This window comes from Hoplias malabaricus, chromosome 3, assembly GCF_029633855.1.
Source record: "Hoplias malabaricus isolate fHopMal1 chromosome 3, fHopMal1.hap1, whole genome shotgun sequence".
NCBI classification, from domain to species: domain Eukaryota; kingdom Metazoa; phylum Chordata; class Actinopteri; order Characiformes; family Erythrinidae; genus Hoplias; species Hoplias malabaricus.
The window spans coordinates 79,610,775-79,628,217 of NC_089802.1; the positions used below are offsets into that span (position 1 = coordinate 79,610,775).

A 17,443-nucleotide genomic window follows, 5' to 3' on the forward strand; every position below is an offset into this window, starting at 1 on the left:
TTACATTTTTTTTTCACTTTCAGCTCCTTGTTTTTCAGTTTCATTGACTTTAGTGACAAAGTCCTGTACAGTGTGTTCTTTTAGACAACATTCAACACTATTTCAAATCTTAGTGTTGGAGCAAACTAAATCAGTGTTTCACACTGAATATTGTGTATAATGTGAGTGTTCAGTGATTTTTCTCAAAGTCAAAACTGAGGAAGGTCCTTCACCTTCATTGTTATGTTGTCAGTCATTAGACCACGCCCCTCTCAGCTGATGTTCCTATGTTAAAATAGGGCCAAAAGACATGTAATCAAAAAATCTGAATCTGAAAACATAAAATCTGCTACTGAAAAATATAAGACTTCAAATATAATCAAACACAACAATGAAATCTTGTGTCTCAGAACCACCCACTCCAAGCCAGCTTTACAGTCATTCCTTACCCTTTACCATCAAAAACCATAAATCCACCATTGCCTCCCTGGTGACTAAGGCTGCACCTAGCCCCACTGGCACCGTTAATGCGTGCTCAGTGCCACCAGTTTCATGTGATCTTTATGTCCTACATTACTAACCACCACAACATCACTTCTACAGTGCTGTTCACACCTCTTCACAGCTGCCCTTATATTCTGGCCCCTGATGCTATGGCAGACTTGGCTTCACATTCAACTATTGAAGCGGTCTTACATGTGCCTGCCATCTGTGTTACCTCACCTCAGCCGCCAAGTCTGCATACTTCAACTTCTTCCTTTCGAATGCTTCATTTACTGCTTTCTCATATGGAACTGTTAACTCTATGAAATAAACAATGTTTACTTTCAGAGTAGAGCACCATGTCTGGCCTCAGTGTAGTTAATGCAATGCACTCTGGGATGTACAGCTTTTTACTTACTTCCACCACCAAATTTCCAAACTCGTGCTTTGCCCCATCTACCAATTTTTATAGCCTGTGCACACTCTCGAATACGTTCACCCTCACACACAAACCTTTTCACTTAATTACTACAACCAGTAATTAATACTTTTACTTCTAACACTTTGCTGTCCAACAAACATTAAAAACTGATATAATATGCTTCAGCGTATAAAACCCTGTACATAATCTATAACTAGAGTCCTTATCTACCCACTGTCCGAGATTCTGTGGATTCTCATAAGTTGCTCCAAGCAAAAACTTAATACGACTTGCCTCCCACAACCCTTGCCAAGTGATCTTCCGCTTCTCTAGATTCTCCCATCAAAGCCACTGGCCTTGTTTCACCTGTGACCCTACTGTTGCGCACCGTGCCTCCTCTTCCTTATCGCGAATGAATCTAGTCATCGTTTGCCTTCTCTCTGGTGATGTGGCCTTAGGAAACGCTTTCCACAAATCACTTGACCCAATGTCCGCTCTTCCACATTGCACTTGGCCAATCACATTCTTTAGCTCTAATGAGCTCCTGGCTACCTGCACGGCCACTTTTGAATTCCACTTCCTTCCTGCTTTTGTGACTGGCGGTCTGCTTTAACCAATCCTGTCAAAATCATCTCGCGATTCACCTTTGCACAATTCTTAACTAAACTTGTGAGTGGTAGCTCCAGTACTTATCTCCCATACCATGCCACGATACTTAAAAACTGCAGCATCCCTAGCCACTTCCTCATGGCCTTGTTCATAACCCTTTCCATCCTCTCTACTTCTGTGATCAAATCATAAAGTATCAATTTCCACGTAATATGAGGCAGTAAGCCAAACTGCAGACTTCCCTGAAAACTGCAATTTCAACTTCCCTGGCAAACACGAACTATCAATGCTATTAACAGCCTTCACCAATTCAGCTTTTATTTCCACCACTTGCTCTGTATCATTTAGTGCTGCACTATGCCATGTACTTAAACTCTTCACTGGTCTCTCCAATACTGTAGGAATCATATCTCCTGCCATCCAAAAAATGTTCCTATACAAGCTTTCCTTTGACAATTGACAGATTTCTAGACTTGCTCTGTTTAACTTTCAGCCGTGCCAAACTTAGATTATCATTTCACTTCTCCAGCCACCGCCGTGTGCAAGGCACAGTAGTCATCAGGTCGTCCATGTAAACCCTGATTGGGGGAAGCCAAGTACCAACATGCAACCTCTCCCCACCTATGACCCACTTAGAGGCCCTGATTACTACCTCCATCACCATCGAAAATGCTAATGGTGAAATCATACATTCAGGAAATATACCTATTTCTAACCTCTACCATGACATTAACAAATTCCCCTGCACAAGATCAAAACTGAATGTCCACAAACTATGCTTTAACAAGGCTAGTAACCTTATCTGGCGCCTGGAAAAATTCAAAGGTTTTTATGTGGCACTGAGCCAAATGCATTTGCTAAATCTAGAAAAATGACTTGGAGATCTTTACCCTCATAAAAGCTTGGTGCTGGAAGGTCACCAGTTCAATCTCCACAAGACTCTAGCCAGAGATAACTGCCTTTTCCCCAATCAGAGGTGCTCCCTTTAAAAGCTTTATATAATAATTAAATAGGAGAATTTTATACAAATATAAAGGTGCATGAAAGTTTTTGACACTTGATGACATTATGACTCCAGTTATGACACTGGATGACATGTTTCATCCAAAGACTCCCTCCAATCAGACTGAATTCATTCTGATTATAGAGTCAGACTTCACAGTGAAGACGGTGGGAGAGAGGAGCACTGAAGGAATTCACAGACTCTGAGCTGAAGCAGAATTTCCTTGAGACACGGCAGTCTTTCTCTATAACACAGTTCAGTAGTGTGTTCTGGTGTTGCCTTGAACAAGATCAGCTCAGGTGCAGAATGTACATCAGATTTCTGATTGGGTGTGTAATGGGATACAGGTGTTTACACAGCTATTATTCTTCTATTTAAAGGATCTCATTCACCCAGTCACACACCCCTATGGACAGTCTCTCACACTCACCCAGTCGTCCACCTGTGGAGGATTTTACACACTCACCCAGTCACTTACACACGCAGACACAGGGAGAACACACCACACTCCTCTCAGACAGTCACCCGGAGGAAACCCACGCAGACACAGGGAGAACACACCACACTCCTCTCAAGACAGTCACCCGGAGGAAACCCACACAGACACAGGGAGAACACACCACACTCCTCTCAGACAGTCACCTGGAGGAAACCCACGCAGACACAGGGAGAACACACCACACTCCTCACAGACAGTCACCCGGAGGAAACCCACACAGACACAGAGAGAACACACCACACTCCTCTCAGACAGTCACTCGGGGGAAACCCACACAGACACAGGGAGAACACACCACACTCCTCTCAGACAGTCACCCGGAGGAAACCCACGCAGACACAGAGAGAACACACCACACTCCTCTCAGACAGTCACCCGGAGGAAACCCACGCAGACACAGAGAGAACACACCACAGTCCTCTCAGACAGTCTCCCGGAGGAAACTCATGCAGACACAGGGAGAACACACCACACTCCTCACAGACATTCACCCGGAGGAAACCCACGCAGACACAGGGAGAACACACCACACTCCTCTCAGACAGTCACCTGGAGGAAACCCACGCAGACACAGGGAGAACACACCACACTCCTCACAGACAGTCACCCGGAGGAAACCCACACAGACACAGAGAGAACACACCACACTCCTCTCAGACAGTCACTCGGAGGAAACACACACAGACACAGGGAGAACACACCACACTCCTCTCAGACAGTCACCCGGAGGAAACCCACGCAGACAGAGAGAACACACCACACTCCTCTCAGACAGTCTCCCGGAGGAAACCCATGCAGACACAGGGAGAACACACCACACTCCTCACAGACAGTCACCCGGAGGAAACCCACGCAGACACAGGGAGAACACACCACAGTTCTCACAGACAGTCACCCGGAGCGGGACTCGAACCCACAAGCTACAGGACCCTAGAGCTGTGACAGAGACCTGCTGCACCACCGTGCCGCCCTGGCATCAAATACAAAACGGGCAAAGATTTTTTTGATAACACGTTAATAGTTTAATTCATTTTCAGATCATGGTTTTCTGTTTTTATTTACATTTTTCACATCACCACAGCTTTTCTGGAAAACAGGATTGTATTTAAAACTACACAGATATTAAAAGTGATTGATTTAAGTGTTGGATGTTTTAGAGATGAGAGATTTGTGGAAATGCCATAAAGATGTCTCCAGTTTGGCTTTAGTTCTACTCTAGGTGCCTCAGTCCTCAGCAGAAAAACAAGCTAAAACTCTTTGAGGTTAACAGTGAAAATTAGTCATAAAAGTCCAAGTAATCCTCCAAAAGGAACTCTCCAGTAAATTTAAATTAACTTCAACACTGAAAGTAAAAAGAAAATCAGGGCAGATATTAATAAGATCAATAGAATTAATACTTTTTTTTAATAGTTTCCAGCAGTTGGAAGGGAATCAATTCTCAAATGACATAACAGTAACAAAGTTGATGTGCTCTACTCCTGTTTAGAAATGCAGATGACAGTCTCGGCTGAAGATGGGACACCACTGAGATGATGTACACCCAAGCCATGACGCTTCCATTCTTCTGTTGGTGGAACGGCTGTGGATCATGTCACAACAAGAACTGTTCCCTGTGAAACGGTAGAGACTCAGTGATTCTTCACAAATCGAACAGGATCTGTCCCCAGACCTGGAAAATCCATACCTCTCTCCTCCTCAGCCCTAAACTCCACTCCTCTGAGGATCTTTGGTTTAAAAAATGAAACTGAAAATGCCACCAATTAAAAGTACATATGGTTTAAACAAACAAACAAAAAACATTTAACAAGGGAAATACAACAATCCCCCCTCCCCCACACCCATCAGAAATGATAAAATCCACCATGCTTCATTGTCCACAAATGTGTGACCATCCTAAATACTGAACAATGTTTTGTCCTAAAGAGTAACTAATGGAGCTGTAGAATAGCTGAAATGAACAGGTTCAAAGGAGACTTTATACTGTAGTGAAATGGGCCTGGATAAAAGAGTTTCACAGGGTTTTTCAGTAGTTTTTACAAAGTGTAAATGCTTTAACCGTCTGTTCCCACGTCCCGAACACCTCAAATTAAAATGAAAACACATTGGACCATAGTCCGGAGATCAGTTTCAGAGCCGGAGTGATGTACAGTGACGTTAATTCAGATCTGACTGTTCACACAGAGTCGCACTGCAACAGATAAAAAAAATAACAAGCGAAAATCAGTAAAATCGCTTCTTTAAAGAGCATTGAGAACCCACACAGTGGAGGAAGTGGTTTTAAAAAGATGAAGCAGAAGAAGGAAACAGAAAAGTCGTAGCAGCCCGTCTGCTGCGTCTGGAGCGGAGACACTAACCACTTCATCACTGTTATTTACACAGTGTTTTATAACAGAGACCCATGGGCAGCTGCTTCAGCTCCGTCTCACTGATGCTCACAGTCCATCAGTCGGTGCAGGAGTCTGAACTGGTCAAAAGACACGGGAACAAGTGACAGCTCCTGGAGACCGATCCCCACTGTGGCATTTTCTGTAGATTGTACTGCAGTTTATATTTATTTACTGAGATTAACACAAAGAAGAAAAGGTCCAAGCTGCATTATCATTTGTTCATTCATCCTTTATATTTCTCCCTCGGTGTGTTCAGCTCAGACAATCAGACGCTGCGTTAAACCGCGCAGGAGTCTCTCTCTCTCTCTCACTTGTTCTCTCGGTTGCATTCTCTCTTGTTCCCTCTCCCGCTCCCTTGTTTTATCTTGCCCACTCTCTCGCTCGTGTTCTTTCTTGTACCCTCTCCCGCTCACTCTCACGCTCTCTCTCATGTACAGGCAATGGCTGTGTGCTCCAGAGAGAGTGGCGCTGGAATACAGCAGAAATCTGTGTTTTCATCAGACATTCTCGTTCTCCTTCTGTTCATCTTCAGACAAGCCCCTGTGGACAATAGTAAAGCTTCATTAGACCTCCATCCACCACAGGAATAAAAATAAAAGAGAGAGAGAGATCTCCAGATATAGCTTAATATAACAGCAGCAGAACTGACCTGTTTGAAACAGGACAAAAATATCTTACAGCAGCAGGTTCACGAGAAGCCCCTGGAGAAAAGGACACAGAGCTCAGGGTCAGGGGGATTTCAGTGAAAATAAACCACTCTAAAATAAATCTGCTATGGTTTAACTATGGAAAGTGGACAGGACATTGGCCAGAGAACAGACGAGGGACAGAGGAGGGTGTTCCCCTCATCATCTCACAACATACCTACCCCCCAAATAAACGCTCCACTGACACTATACACCAATCAGACATAACATTAAAACCAGCTCTTCCTTTCTACACTCACTGTCCATTCTCCAGCTCCACACAGGTCTGTAGTTGTACACTCACTGACTGCTGCCGGAGTTTTAAACCCTGTGTCCACTGTCAGATTCCTTCCTCACTGGTGCCCCCTGGGGCTTTAATTAAAACCCACAGCTGTATTCCACTGTGGATACAGGGGAGAATATATCTCCTTTAAAACGACATTTCTCATATTTCTCACTCTGCGTCTCACACAGAACATGAGAACCCTCAGGAACACACCGAGGAACAGCCCGTGCTTCCCAGTGTAGGGGTCAGTTCTGACAGTAGGCGTCCTCATGGTCCTAGAGCACTGGTGTTCCTGAGAGCTGCTGATACTCACTCTTTCTGCGTCTGCGGCACCAGATGATGATCAGCATCAGGATTAAGACTGGAACTAGAACTAAAGCTACAACCAGCGCAGGATGTGGACCACCTGAAAAATCATAAAAACAATCATGAGATTTGATCAAATGTCTTCTTTAGGGCAGAGAGCCCTGACAGAATTCATTTTACAGGAGGAGGTGGGTTAATGTAAATATTCCTAGAGTACCTCAGTGATTTTATTCCCATCCAAATACTTCCACTGTACCACAGGAATAAACCCTGTTATTAATATCATCCTATAAACCAGTGTTTATTATGTGACAATGAAATAAAACCATACTGAATAATTGTATAACAGCAGTTTCCCAAAAAGGAATATTTACAAAATGTAAATAGAAAAAACCCGAGTGGTGTTCAGTTATTGGATTTCTGTGCCCGTCACAGTTTGTCCATTACGAACACCATGTTCGAACATAAGGGTGTCCACAAGTACACCTGGCATCAGGATACCCTAGGCTGCATTTCAATGATCGACTTTATAGTCGTATCATCTGACCTGTGGCCATATGTTCTGGACACTCGGGTGAAGAGAGGCGCTGAGCTGTCAACTGATCACCACCTTGTGGTGAGTTGGATCAGATGGCGGGGGAGGATGCCGGACAGACCTGGCAGGCCCAAACGTGTGCTGGGGGTTTGCTGGGAACGTTTGGCAGAGGAACCTGTCAGAAAGATCTTCAACTCCCACATCCGGCAGAGCTTCGACTGCATCCCGGGGGAGGCTGGTGACATTGAGTCCGAGTGGGCCATGTTCCGGACCTCCATTGTTGAGGCGGATGAACGGAGCTGTGGCTGCAAGGTTGTCGGTGCCTGTCGGGGTGGCAATCCCCGCACTCGGTGGTGGACACCCCGGGTGAGGGGGGCTGTCAACCTGAAGAAAGAGTCCTATCGAGCCTGGTTGGCTCAGGGGACTCCAGAGGCAGCCGACAGGTACCGAGGAGCCAAGCGGCTCACAGCCTCGGCACTCGCTGAGGCAAAAACTCGGGTGTGGGAGGAGTTCGGGGAGAACATGGAAAACGACTTTCGGTCGGCTCCGAGAAGTTTCTGGCAAACCGTCAGGCGACTCAGGAGGGGAAAGCAGTTTTCCACCAACACTGTATATGGATGACCTCGACTGGGGACGTCACCACACTGTGGAAGGAATACTTCGAGGATCTTCTCAATCCCACCAGCACATCTTCCGCAGAGGAAGCAGAGCTTGGGGACCCCGGCGGGGGCTCGTCTATCACTGGGGCTGAAGTGGCCAAGGTGGTAGGGAAACTCCTTGGTGGTGGGGCCCCGGGGGTGGATGAGGTTCACCCCGGGTTCCTCAAGGCTCTGGATGTTGTGGGGCTGGCCTGGTTGACACGTCTTTGCAACATCGCGTGGACATAGGGGGCAGTAACTCTGGACTGGCAGACTGGGGTGGTGATTCCCCTTTTTAAAAAGGGGGACCGGAGGGTGTGTTCCAACTATAGGGGGATCACACTCCTCACCCTCCCCGGTAAGGTCTATGCGGGGGTACTGGAGAAGAGAGTCCGACTGATAGTTGAACCTCAGATCCAGGAGGAACAATGCGGATTCCGCCCCGGTCGTGGAACACAGGACCAGCTCTTTACCCTCGCTAGGATCCTGGAGCGTGCATGGGAGTTTGCTCAACCAGTCTACATGTGTTTTGTGGATCTGGAGAAGGCATTCGACCGTGTCCCTCGGGGTATTCTGTGGGGGGTGCTGAGGGAGTATGGGGTACTGGGCTCTTTGTTACGAGCTATCCAGTCCCTGTACAAACAGAGCAGGAGTCTGGTTCGCATGGCTGGCAGTAAGTCCGACTGGTTTCCAGTCGGAGTTGCACTCCGTCAGGGCTGCCCGTTGTCACCGGTTCTGTTCACAATTTTTATGGACAGAATTTCTCGCCGTAGCCAAGTGGCGGAGGGTGTCCAGTTTGGTGGTCTCAGGATTCCATGTCTGCTTTTTGCAGATGATGTGGTCTTGTTGGCTTCATCGAGCTGGACCAGTTTGCAGCCGAGTGTGAAGCGGTAGGGATGAGGATCAGCACATCCAAGTCCGAGTCCATGGTACCCAGTCGGAAAAGGGTGGAGTGCTCTCTCCAGGTTGGAAGTGAGATCCTGCCTCAAGTGGAGGAGTTTAAATACCTCGGAGTCTTGTTCACGAGTGAGGGAAAGATTGAGCGTGAGATTGACAGGCGGATCGGTGCAGCGTCAGCAGTAATGCGGGCTCTGTACCAGTCCGTTGTGGTGAAGAGAGAGCTGAGCAGAAAAGCAAAGCTCTCGATTTACCGTTCAATCTACGTCCCGACCCTCACCTATGGTCATGAGCTTTGGGTAGTGACCGAAAGAACGAGATCGCGGGTACAAGCGGCTGAAATGAGTTTTCTCCGCAGGATGTCTGGACTCTCCCTTAGAGACAGGGTTAAGAGCTCGGACATCCGGGAGAGACTCGGATTGGAGTCGCTGCTCCTCCACGTCGAGAGGAGCCAGTTGAGGTGGTTCGGGCATCTGGTTCAGATGCCTCCTGGACGCCTTCCTGGAGAGGTGTTCCGGGCATGTCCAACGGGGCGGAGACCCTGGAGCAGACCAAGAACACGCTGGAGAGACTACATGTCTCGACTGGCCTGGGAACGCCTCGGTATACCCCCGGAGGAGCTGGAGGCAGTGGCTGTGGAGAGGGAGGTCTGGGTTTCTTTGCTCCGACTGCTTCCCCCGCGACCCGGACCCGGATAAGCGGTGGATAATGGATGGATGGAAATAGAAAGAAATATGCAAATAATTTAAATCTTATATTTTACATAAAACTGTATAAAGACAATATTTTAAAGTTTGAAAGTGAAAGGTTTGTTTAAGTTTGAATTTGATGCCATCAACACGTTACTGAGCGTCACACCTGTGTCCCACTAACAGCCCCTCTACACCACCCCCCAGAGCCCCGTGCCTCTCCTGGACCCCCTCATGTGAACCTCACTAATGTGGGCTGGTGTGGAGAAGGTGTTAATGTAAATAATGAAGCAGTTACCGATCCTCCGCAGCGTGAAGCTGGTCTCTCCTACTTCACTGAAGCTGCTGTTGAGAACGACACACCTGAAGGACTCCAGACTCAGGTCAGTGACAGTAAGGTTCAGTTTACTGGACATTGTCAGCAGTCTGTCGTCTCTCTCCGTTATCTCCAGTGTGGCTCTCTCTGTCCAGTTGGCTCCAGTGCTGTTGAACCAGTGAATGCCCCCTGCTGGATATCCACCGCTAGTGCTGCAGTACAGTACAACTCCGTCTCCGACTTTGATCTCTTCAGGAACTGAATTAATGACTGGTGGGTCATACTTCGCTGAAAACAGACAACACACACAATGTTAAAGGAACAGCAGTGATACTGACACCTAGTGGCCTGGAGGTGTCAGAGATTTTAAACATGACCCCTTTTGGCTCCTTCAGGGACGACAGAGCAGTTTGAATTCTCCCATGAGCTGCACTTTATAGAATTATAACAATAACAGTGAGTGCACTGAGCTGATGGAGCAGAATTTATAGAGTTCTCCTCCAAAAGTGTAGAGCTCATGTCTCACGTTTGATAAACGAAGACGTCACTTCTGTCCACTGCATTTAAAATATCTTCCTGTACCCCTCGGTTTTCCTCAGCGTCAGTTTAAAGAAGGGAGCAGGTGATGTACAGACGTGAAGGGGTTAAGTGAATGTGGTTACGGTGTTTACACTGATACACACTAATCATCTGCAGGTGTGGGTTTAACGGGCGGCTGGTTGTAGCTAGTGCCCCTTCTGTAAACACAGGAGACCAGGGACTAATGTGTGATCCACACTGTGTTTCAGAACTAATCCCCAACACCAGCCCCTGACCCTCACTGATGATGATGAGGCTGAACTCCATCAGATCCTCACAGCTATGTTCTAATCCCTAGAGTAAAGTCCTCCCATTAGAGCAGGGAGTGTTACTGCAGTGAAGAGAGGAACACACTCCTGATTAACGCCCCTCAGTTCAGGACACATTTAGATTTAAGATGGTGTCACTGATTAAGAAATGATTTCTTACAGAGCCCTGCTCTTCAGCCCCAGCCCCACAGAGCTTCATTAACAAGGGCTTTCACTGAAGAAGGGCAGCACTCACCTGTGACACTGAGGTTGAATCCTCTGTCTCTTATCGCACCACGGTTGGTGTAGAGCTGGTATTCATACTCTCCCTCATCAGAGACGGTGGTGTTGGTGAAGAGCAGAGACGGATCAGTTCTAGAAGGAAGTTTAACTCGAGTATCTCCTTGAACTTCATTGTTTGAATAATTAATATATACAACAGGATTTTTCTGTCCTTTCTTTTTAATAATTGCTTCATAGATTGTAGCATAACTATATACAGATAGAAACTTGAAAGTGCAGGGGATCTTGGTGTTCTCTCCAACGACTCCAACAGCAGACTGACACTCCATGTCCAGATACTCTTTGTAAATCATATAAAATGATTATATTTATAACCTGTGGGTAAGCAATGTTCTGGTGCAAAAACTGCCCACTAATTCACGTGTCCTGGGAATATCTAGTCATTAATACACTGAAATATTAAATATATATTTATAAATATATTCCTTTCTTGACAGATTTCCTTGTTTTGAGTGATTTTATCTTTAGTGAAATTGTCTTATTCCACGAGGTGATAATTTCCTTCTAAATAAATTAACTTCAAAAGAAGAAAACTGTCCAGAAAAACCCCTTATAATTCTCTCACACTGATTAAGACAAATGACTCTCTACATTTATGATGATTTCACATTAATAACATCATTGGTGAACAACAGAATCAGAGAAACTCACTCTGAGCGTGTCCCAGAGAAACAGAGAACAGGAGGAGGATCAGGACGATCTTCACAGCCATGTCCTGAGAGAATCACACACACAACAACAGGGTTTTATTTAGAAAACAGTCAGCAGTTATCTTCACAGATTTGTTTATTCATGTTATTTATGTTATTTTAACTCATTATTTGTCCACAGAGATTCCAAACAGAACACGCTGAAGTTTCAGTTTTATTCCATTTCAAGCATTTGAGGCAAACCAAAAAGTGTCAGGACTGTATTTAGAGATATTTAGAGGTGGGACAAAGCTGGCATCACTTGATTAATACTGTGATAAAGTGAGAGAAAAGAATTCCTCCCTTTACATTTTGGCAGTGCTTTGCCCCGTCGCCCAAAGATTGAACTGCTCTAAATCTATAAGTAATCATCCATCATCTGCTTATCCAGTTCAGGGTCACGGTGGGTCCAATGCAGACACAAGGAGAACACACCACACTCCTCACAGACTGTCACCCGGAGGAAACCCACGCAGACACAGAGAGAACACACCACACTCCTCACAGACAGTCACCCGGAGGAAACCCACTCAGACACAGAGAGAACACACCCCACACACACGGTGGGTCCAATGCAGACACAAGGAGAACACACCACACACACACGGTGGGTCCAATGCAGACACAAGGAGAACACACCACACTCCTCACAGACTGTCACCCGGAGGAAACCCACGCAGACACAGAGAGAACACACCACACTCACAAACAGTCACCCGGAGGAAACCCACTCAGACACAGAGAGAACACACCACACTCCTCACAGACAGTCACCCGAAGGAAACCCACGCAGACACAGGGAGAACACACCACACACACACGGTGGGTCCAATGCAGACACAAGGAGAACACACCACACTCCTCACAGACTGTCACCCGGAGGAAACCCACGCAGACACAGAGAGAACACACCACACTCACAAACAGTCACCCGGAGGAAACCCACTCAGACACAGAGAGAACACACCACACTCCTCACAGACAGTCACCCGGAGGAAACCCACGCAGACACAGGGAGAACACACCACACACACACGGTGGGTCCAATGCAGACACAAGGAGAACACACCACACTCCTCACAGACTGTCACCCGGAGGAAACCCACGCAGACACAGAGAGAACACACCACACTCACAAACAGTCACCCGGAGGAAACCCACGCAGACACAGAGAGAACACACCACACTCCTCACAGACAGTCACCCGGAGCGGGAATCGAACCCACAACCTCCAAGTCCCTGAGGTGTGCGACATTACCCGCTGCGCCACCGTGCCGCCCTCATTTTAAATTTGAAGTTTGTATTCGCGTCTAAACAGCGAGTAAAGGCCAATAATATCTGTAAAGTGTGACTGAGAGTGGGTTACTTACAGAGACAGAGACGGTCCTCGGACTGAAGAGCAGAAACTGATTAAAACGCCTTCTTTTTCCCGCCGAGTTAAAAAAAACACGTAGTAGAAATCTGAAAAGTCCTCAGAAAGTCAACGGCCTTTACACCACAGTAGAAAGAGTCATGAATATATATTTGTTAAAACGATGTCGGAATTGTAGTGTTGATCTCCTCTGTATCGGACTAAAGGAGACCCTTAAAGAGTCCAAGTTTATATTAGAATCTTATTACAGTTCGGTACATTTGTTTTCCATATTCGCATTTTCCAAGACAATCTATGACTTGTGTTGGATCCAAAAACATCTGTTTTAAAGTACTGCCCCATTAGCAGGCACCGTTTGAGAGTTAATGAAGAGAATAAAACGAAAATGTGAATATGAAACCAGCTTTATCAGAGTCCCAATAGCAATTTTATCGGTGTCGTTGAGATGCAACTATTTCCTAAAACAGTGGATGGAAATATCCAGGTAACGTATAAATTCCGAACCGTCGTTAAAAAGGACAAAGAGCCACCGTTTCACTTTTACTTTGTAACCACTGCGGTTAGATAGAAACAGGAAGTACATTACAGTACCTTTTCTTCCTTCAGACTGAGGACTGAAGCTGCATTACCGCCACCTACTGAACAGAAGCGGGAATTCGGGAAGTGAAGACTAGTGTGATGTAATAATAACCGAGATCAACAAAAGGGAAAGAAATGCAATTTTTTAAATGATATTATAAACCAATATTCTGTAAAAAAACGGAAAACCAAAGGTGAAGTGCTGGGAGTGAAAGCAGTTATTTCCGATTCGGAATGCGCATGTGCAGCTCTTAATGTCTGTAGCTCTCAGCGACAGGAGCTTTATCTACAAAAGTCTGTAAATTTAAACATGAACCTTCACATAAAACAATTATGCTTTTCCTGTCTGACCTTTACACTTTTAAACACTTGGAGCACCTGCAAAGTGTGTTTTTTACAGCTGATTTTATCCGTGTAGATGGAGGTAGTTATTCTGTTTAAACCAGTCATGAGGAATTTAACACACGCTGTTCACCCAAAAAGAAGAAATTAATTCAGTATCAGATCTATATTTCAGTGAAGATGATGGATAAATTACGGCAGTTTATTATTTTAAATATTTTTCAATTATATTTTCAAATGTATAATATTTATCATAGGTATATATTTTGTGTGTGCACATTTTTAAAGTCATACTGATACATTCATATTATTGTCTGATCCTCTTGTCTTATGTGAGTGCCGCATGTAATTCTGAAAAATGGTTTCATAAAATAGAGAAGAGTCAATGTCAGTAAGCTGAAGGTCTACCTCAGTCAAAAAAAAAAAAAAAAAAAAAAAAGTAAAAATGGTGTTATACAGCACTGTGTAAAAGTTTAGGCACCAGAGACTTTGAGATATACCTTTTGTAGTATTACGTTTCAAAGCCCTTTAGATTATTGAACAAAAACTGACCACCACAAAGAAGTTAAAGTTAAAAATACCAATCTAAGAGCTGCAGTTATTCTATAGGACATACTTTATATAATACAAACTGATTTATAGTCTTATAAAGGATCGTTTATAAGCTGTTCAAATAAACAGAAATACATTTCTACCACAATGTAGTGAAAGTTAAATCAGCCCACATTCAAGATGTAGTTTGTTGTAGAAGAGAAGCTTGATTAAATAGAACCACTTTTGTAGCTGTATTCATTCATTCATTATCTGTAACCCTTATCCAGTTCAGGGTCGCGGTGGGTCCAGAGCCTACCTCCAGAGAACACACCCTGGAGGGGGCGCCAGTCCTTCACAGGGCAACACACACACACACACACACTCACACTTTTGAGTCGCAAATCCACCTACCAACGTGTTTTTGGACTGTGGGAGGAAACCGGAGCACCCGGAGGAAACCCACGCAGACACAGGGAGAACACACCACACTCCTCACAGTCACCCGGAGGAAACCCACGCAGACACAGAGAGAACACACCACACTCCTCACAGACAGTCACCCGGAGGAAACCCACGCAGACACAGGGAGAACACACCACACTCCTCACAGACAGTCACCCGGAGGAAACCCACGCCGACACAGGGAGAAAACACCACACTCCTCACAGGCAGTCACCCGGAGGAAACCAACGCAGACACAGAGAGAACACACCACACTCCTCACAGGCAGTCACCCGGAGGAAACCCACGCGGACACAGGGAGAACACACCACACTCCTCACAGACAGTCACCTGGAGGAAACCCACGCAGACACAGGGAGAACACACCACACTTCACACAGACAGTCACCCGGAGCAGGAATCGAACCCACAACCTCCAGGCCCCAGGAGCTGTGTGACTGCGACACCTACCTGCTGTGCCACTGTTTCGCCCTTAGCTGTGTTCAATTACTAAAAAACTATTGAAATGATTAAAAAATATCTGAAGACCACAATGAAGTGAAAATCTAAACCAAACTGTAGTGTGTTGTACAGGATTTACTTATTTCAATAAAACATATTTAAGTGTTGTGTTATATTATTAATCAATTGAAATGTATTCCAACGACCCATCCCCACAGGCAAGTAATGGTTAAATTTATAAGAAATGTAGTGCGTCATGTGGGAGGCACTTGATCAAATATAACTTGGTTTGCAGTGATGTTGCTTCAAAAGCTATTGAAATTTTATTCTCAAAAATCAATCACCACGGGCCAACAATGATTAAACTGACAAATATAAGGCTGTAGTGTAGCGTGTCATGTGGGTGGCACTGGATCAAATATAACTCTTAATAACGTCTTCTTGTAATATGGATAAATCTAATTATTTTAATGTAATACTGTTTATTGAGCTCAGCAACTCTAATTACCAATGCCATATACTGCAGAGTTTTATTTACTTGTTTTATTTTTAAATATCTTCCCCCTCCACAAAGCAATAATTAAAAAATAGCTCTATGATTATTTATGGCTCATAAGCCATGATTTTCATATAATAAAGCACCAAGTGATTGTTCTCTGCTGTTCACCACTATTGTTTTTACTGTGGAGTGGAGTTTGTAGACGGTTCCTTAAAATCTGAAACTGAAAGTTCAAATCTTGAGCTTGAACTTTGAAAAACACTACAATGTCTTCAAAATTAACGTAAGCGTAGGATGATATTTTTCAGTTTAAATAGATACAGGAGGAGGACCTTCCTCACTGTTGACATTGAGAAGTATCACTGAACATTCACATTATACACAATATTCTGTGTAAAATATTGACTTTAGTGAGAAAAGCACCCTCCAGGGTGTATTCCCGCCTTGTGCCCAATGATTCCAGGTAGACTCTGGATCCACCGCGACCCTGAACTGGATAAGGGTTACAGATAATGAATGAATGAATGAATGAATGTCTGTGTTTAAAATAAACTGTTTTTGCCACTCTGTTTTCATTGAAATGTTATTGAGTGTGATGTTTGTGTTGGTGAACACTCAAGTGTGTATCATTGATGTATAATAAATACATCAATGATACACACTGACACTGAATGTAAAAGTGTACATAATCACCCTTTGGTGCAGGCGGTGCTCCGTGAAGTTTTTCAAACCTGGAAACACTGGGAATGACTTTAAGACTGTTCTACTTACCCAGAGAGTCTGGATGTATTTAACTCTTTGTGGTATATGTCCCTCCCAGTGGTAAAGCTTCTAACATCATTGCTGACTTTGTTCATGAGCTACAACTTAAATATCCCGATGCTCCTGCAGTAGTAGTTGGAGACATGGATCAGTGTCACCTGGACTCTGTTTTGCCTGGATTTGAACAATATGTAAAAATCAAACCCGGAAAAATAACACTCTGGACAAGTGTTTTGTAAATAATATGAAGTCAATCACAGGTGCGCTGTCCTCAAATAAACTCACTGTAACAGATAACAATTTTAAGTTTGCTAATGATTTAAACACTTATTTTACAAGATTCAAATCATCTGACAGCGCTGAGAAATGTAATCAAACATTCAGCTCGAACCTTCAGACAGAATGAAGATCACTGCTGATGAAGTTAGAAAGATATTTAAAGCCATTAACACAAAACAGCAGAGGGTTCAGATTAGTGCAGTCCTTTTATTGTGAAGAACTTTGCCACAGAGCTGTATTTCACTCTCAGTTGATAACACACAGGCAGTGGTTTTATGTGAAGTTTTCCATGCTACTGGGTCTAAGATTCAACGTCCAAAAGAATATAAAGATTTTAGATCCATAGCTTTAACTTTGGTGATCATGAAGGCACTGGAGAGACTTTTGCTCAAACATCTATAAACTACTTACGAATGAGAAATTAGATCCATCTCAGATTCAAAAAGAAACAGAGCGTAGCACAGAAGACACTGTGGCCTCATTAGTTCATATCATTACTAAACATCTAGAAAAACCTCATACTTATGTAAGAGCACTCTTTCTAGATGATTCATTCTTTAACACAGTTTAATTCAGTCTTTAACACAGTACAAGCCAATATTTTACTGTTTAAAATGTCT

At 44.4% G+C, this 17,443-nt stretch overlaps 1 protein-coding gene across 1 annotated transcript; it reads right to left on the bottom strand.

The window, feature by feature from the left end:
• Nucleotides 1–3,946: 3,946 nt before the first annotated feature.
• On the bottom strand, nucleotides 3,947–12,941 carry LOC136691186 (CD276 antigen homolog). The gene is made up of 7 exons (XM_066663574.1): nucleotides 12,924–12,941; nucleotides 11,516–11,579; nucleotides 10,818–11,144; nucleotides 9,717–10,022; nucleotides 6,667–6,759; nucleotides 6,031–6,082; nucleotides 3,947–5,921 (listed from the first exon to the last, which is right to left on the bottom strand). The coding sequence occupies exons 2-7, from the start codon at nucleotides 11,574–11,576 to the stop codon at nucleotides 5,879–5,881; spliced, it is 882 nt and encodes a 293-aa protein (XP_066519671.1). The 5' UTR covers nucleotides 11,577–11,579; nucleotides 12,924–12,941; the 3' UTR covers nucleotides 3,947–5,878.
• Between the last annotated feature and the right edge of the window lie 4,502 nt (nucleotides 12,942–17,443).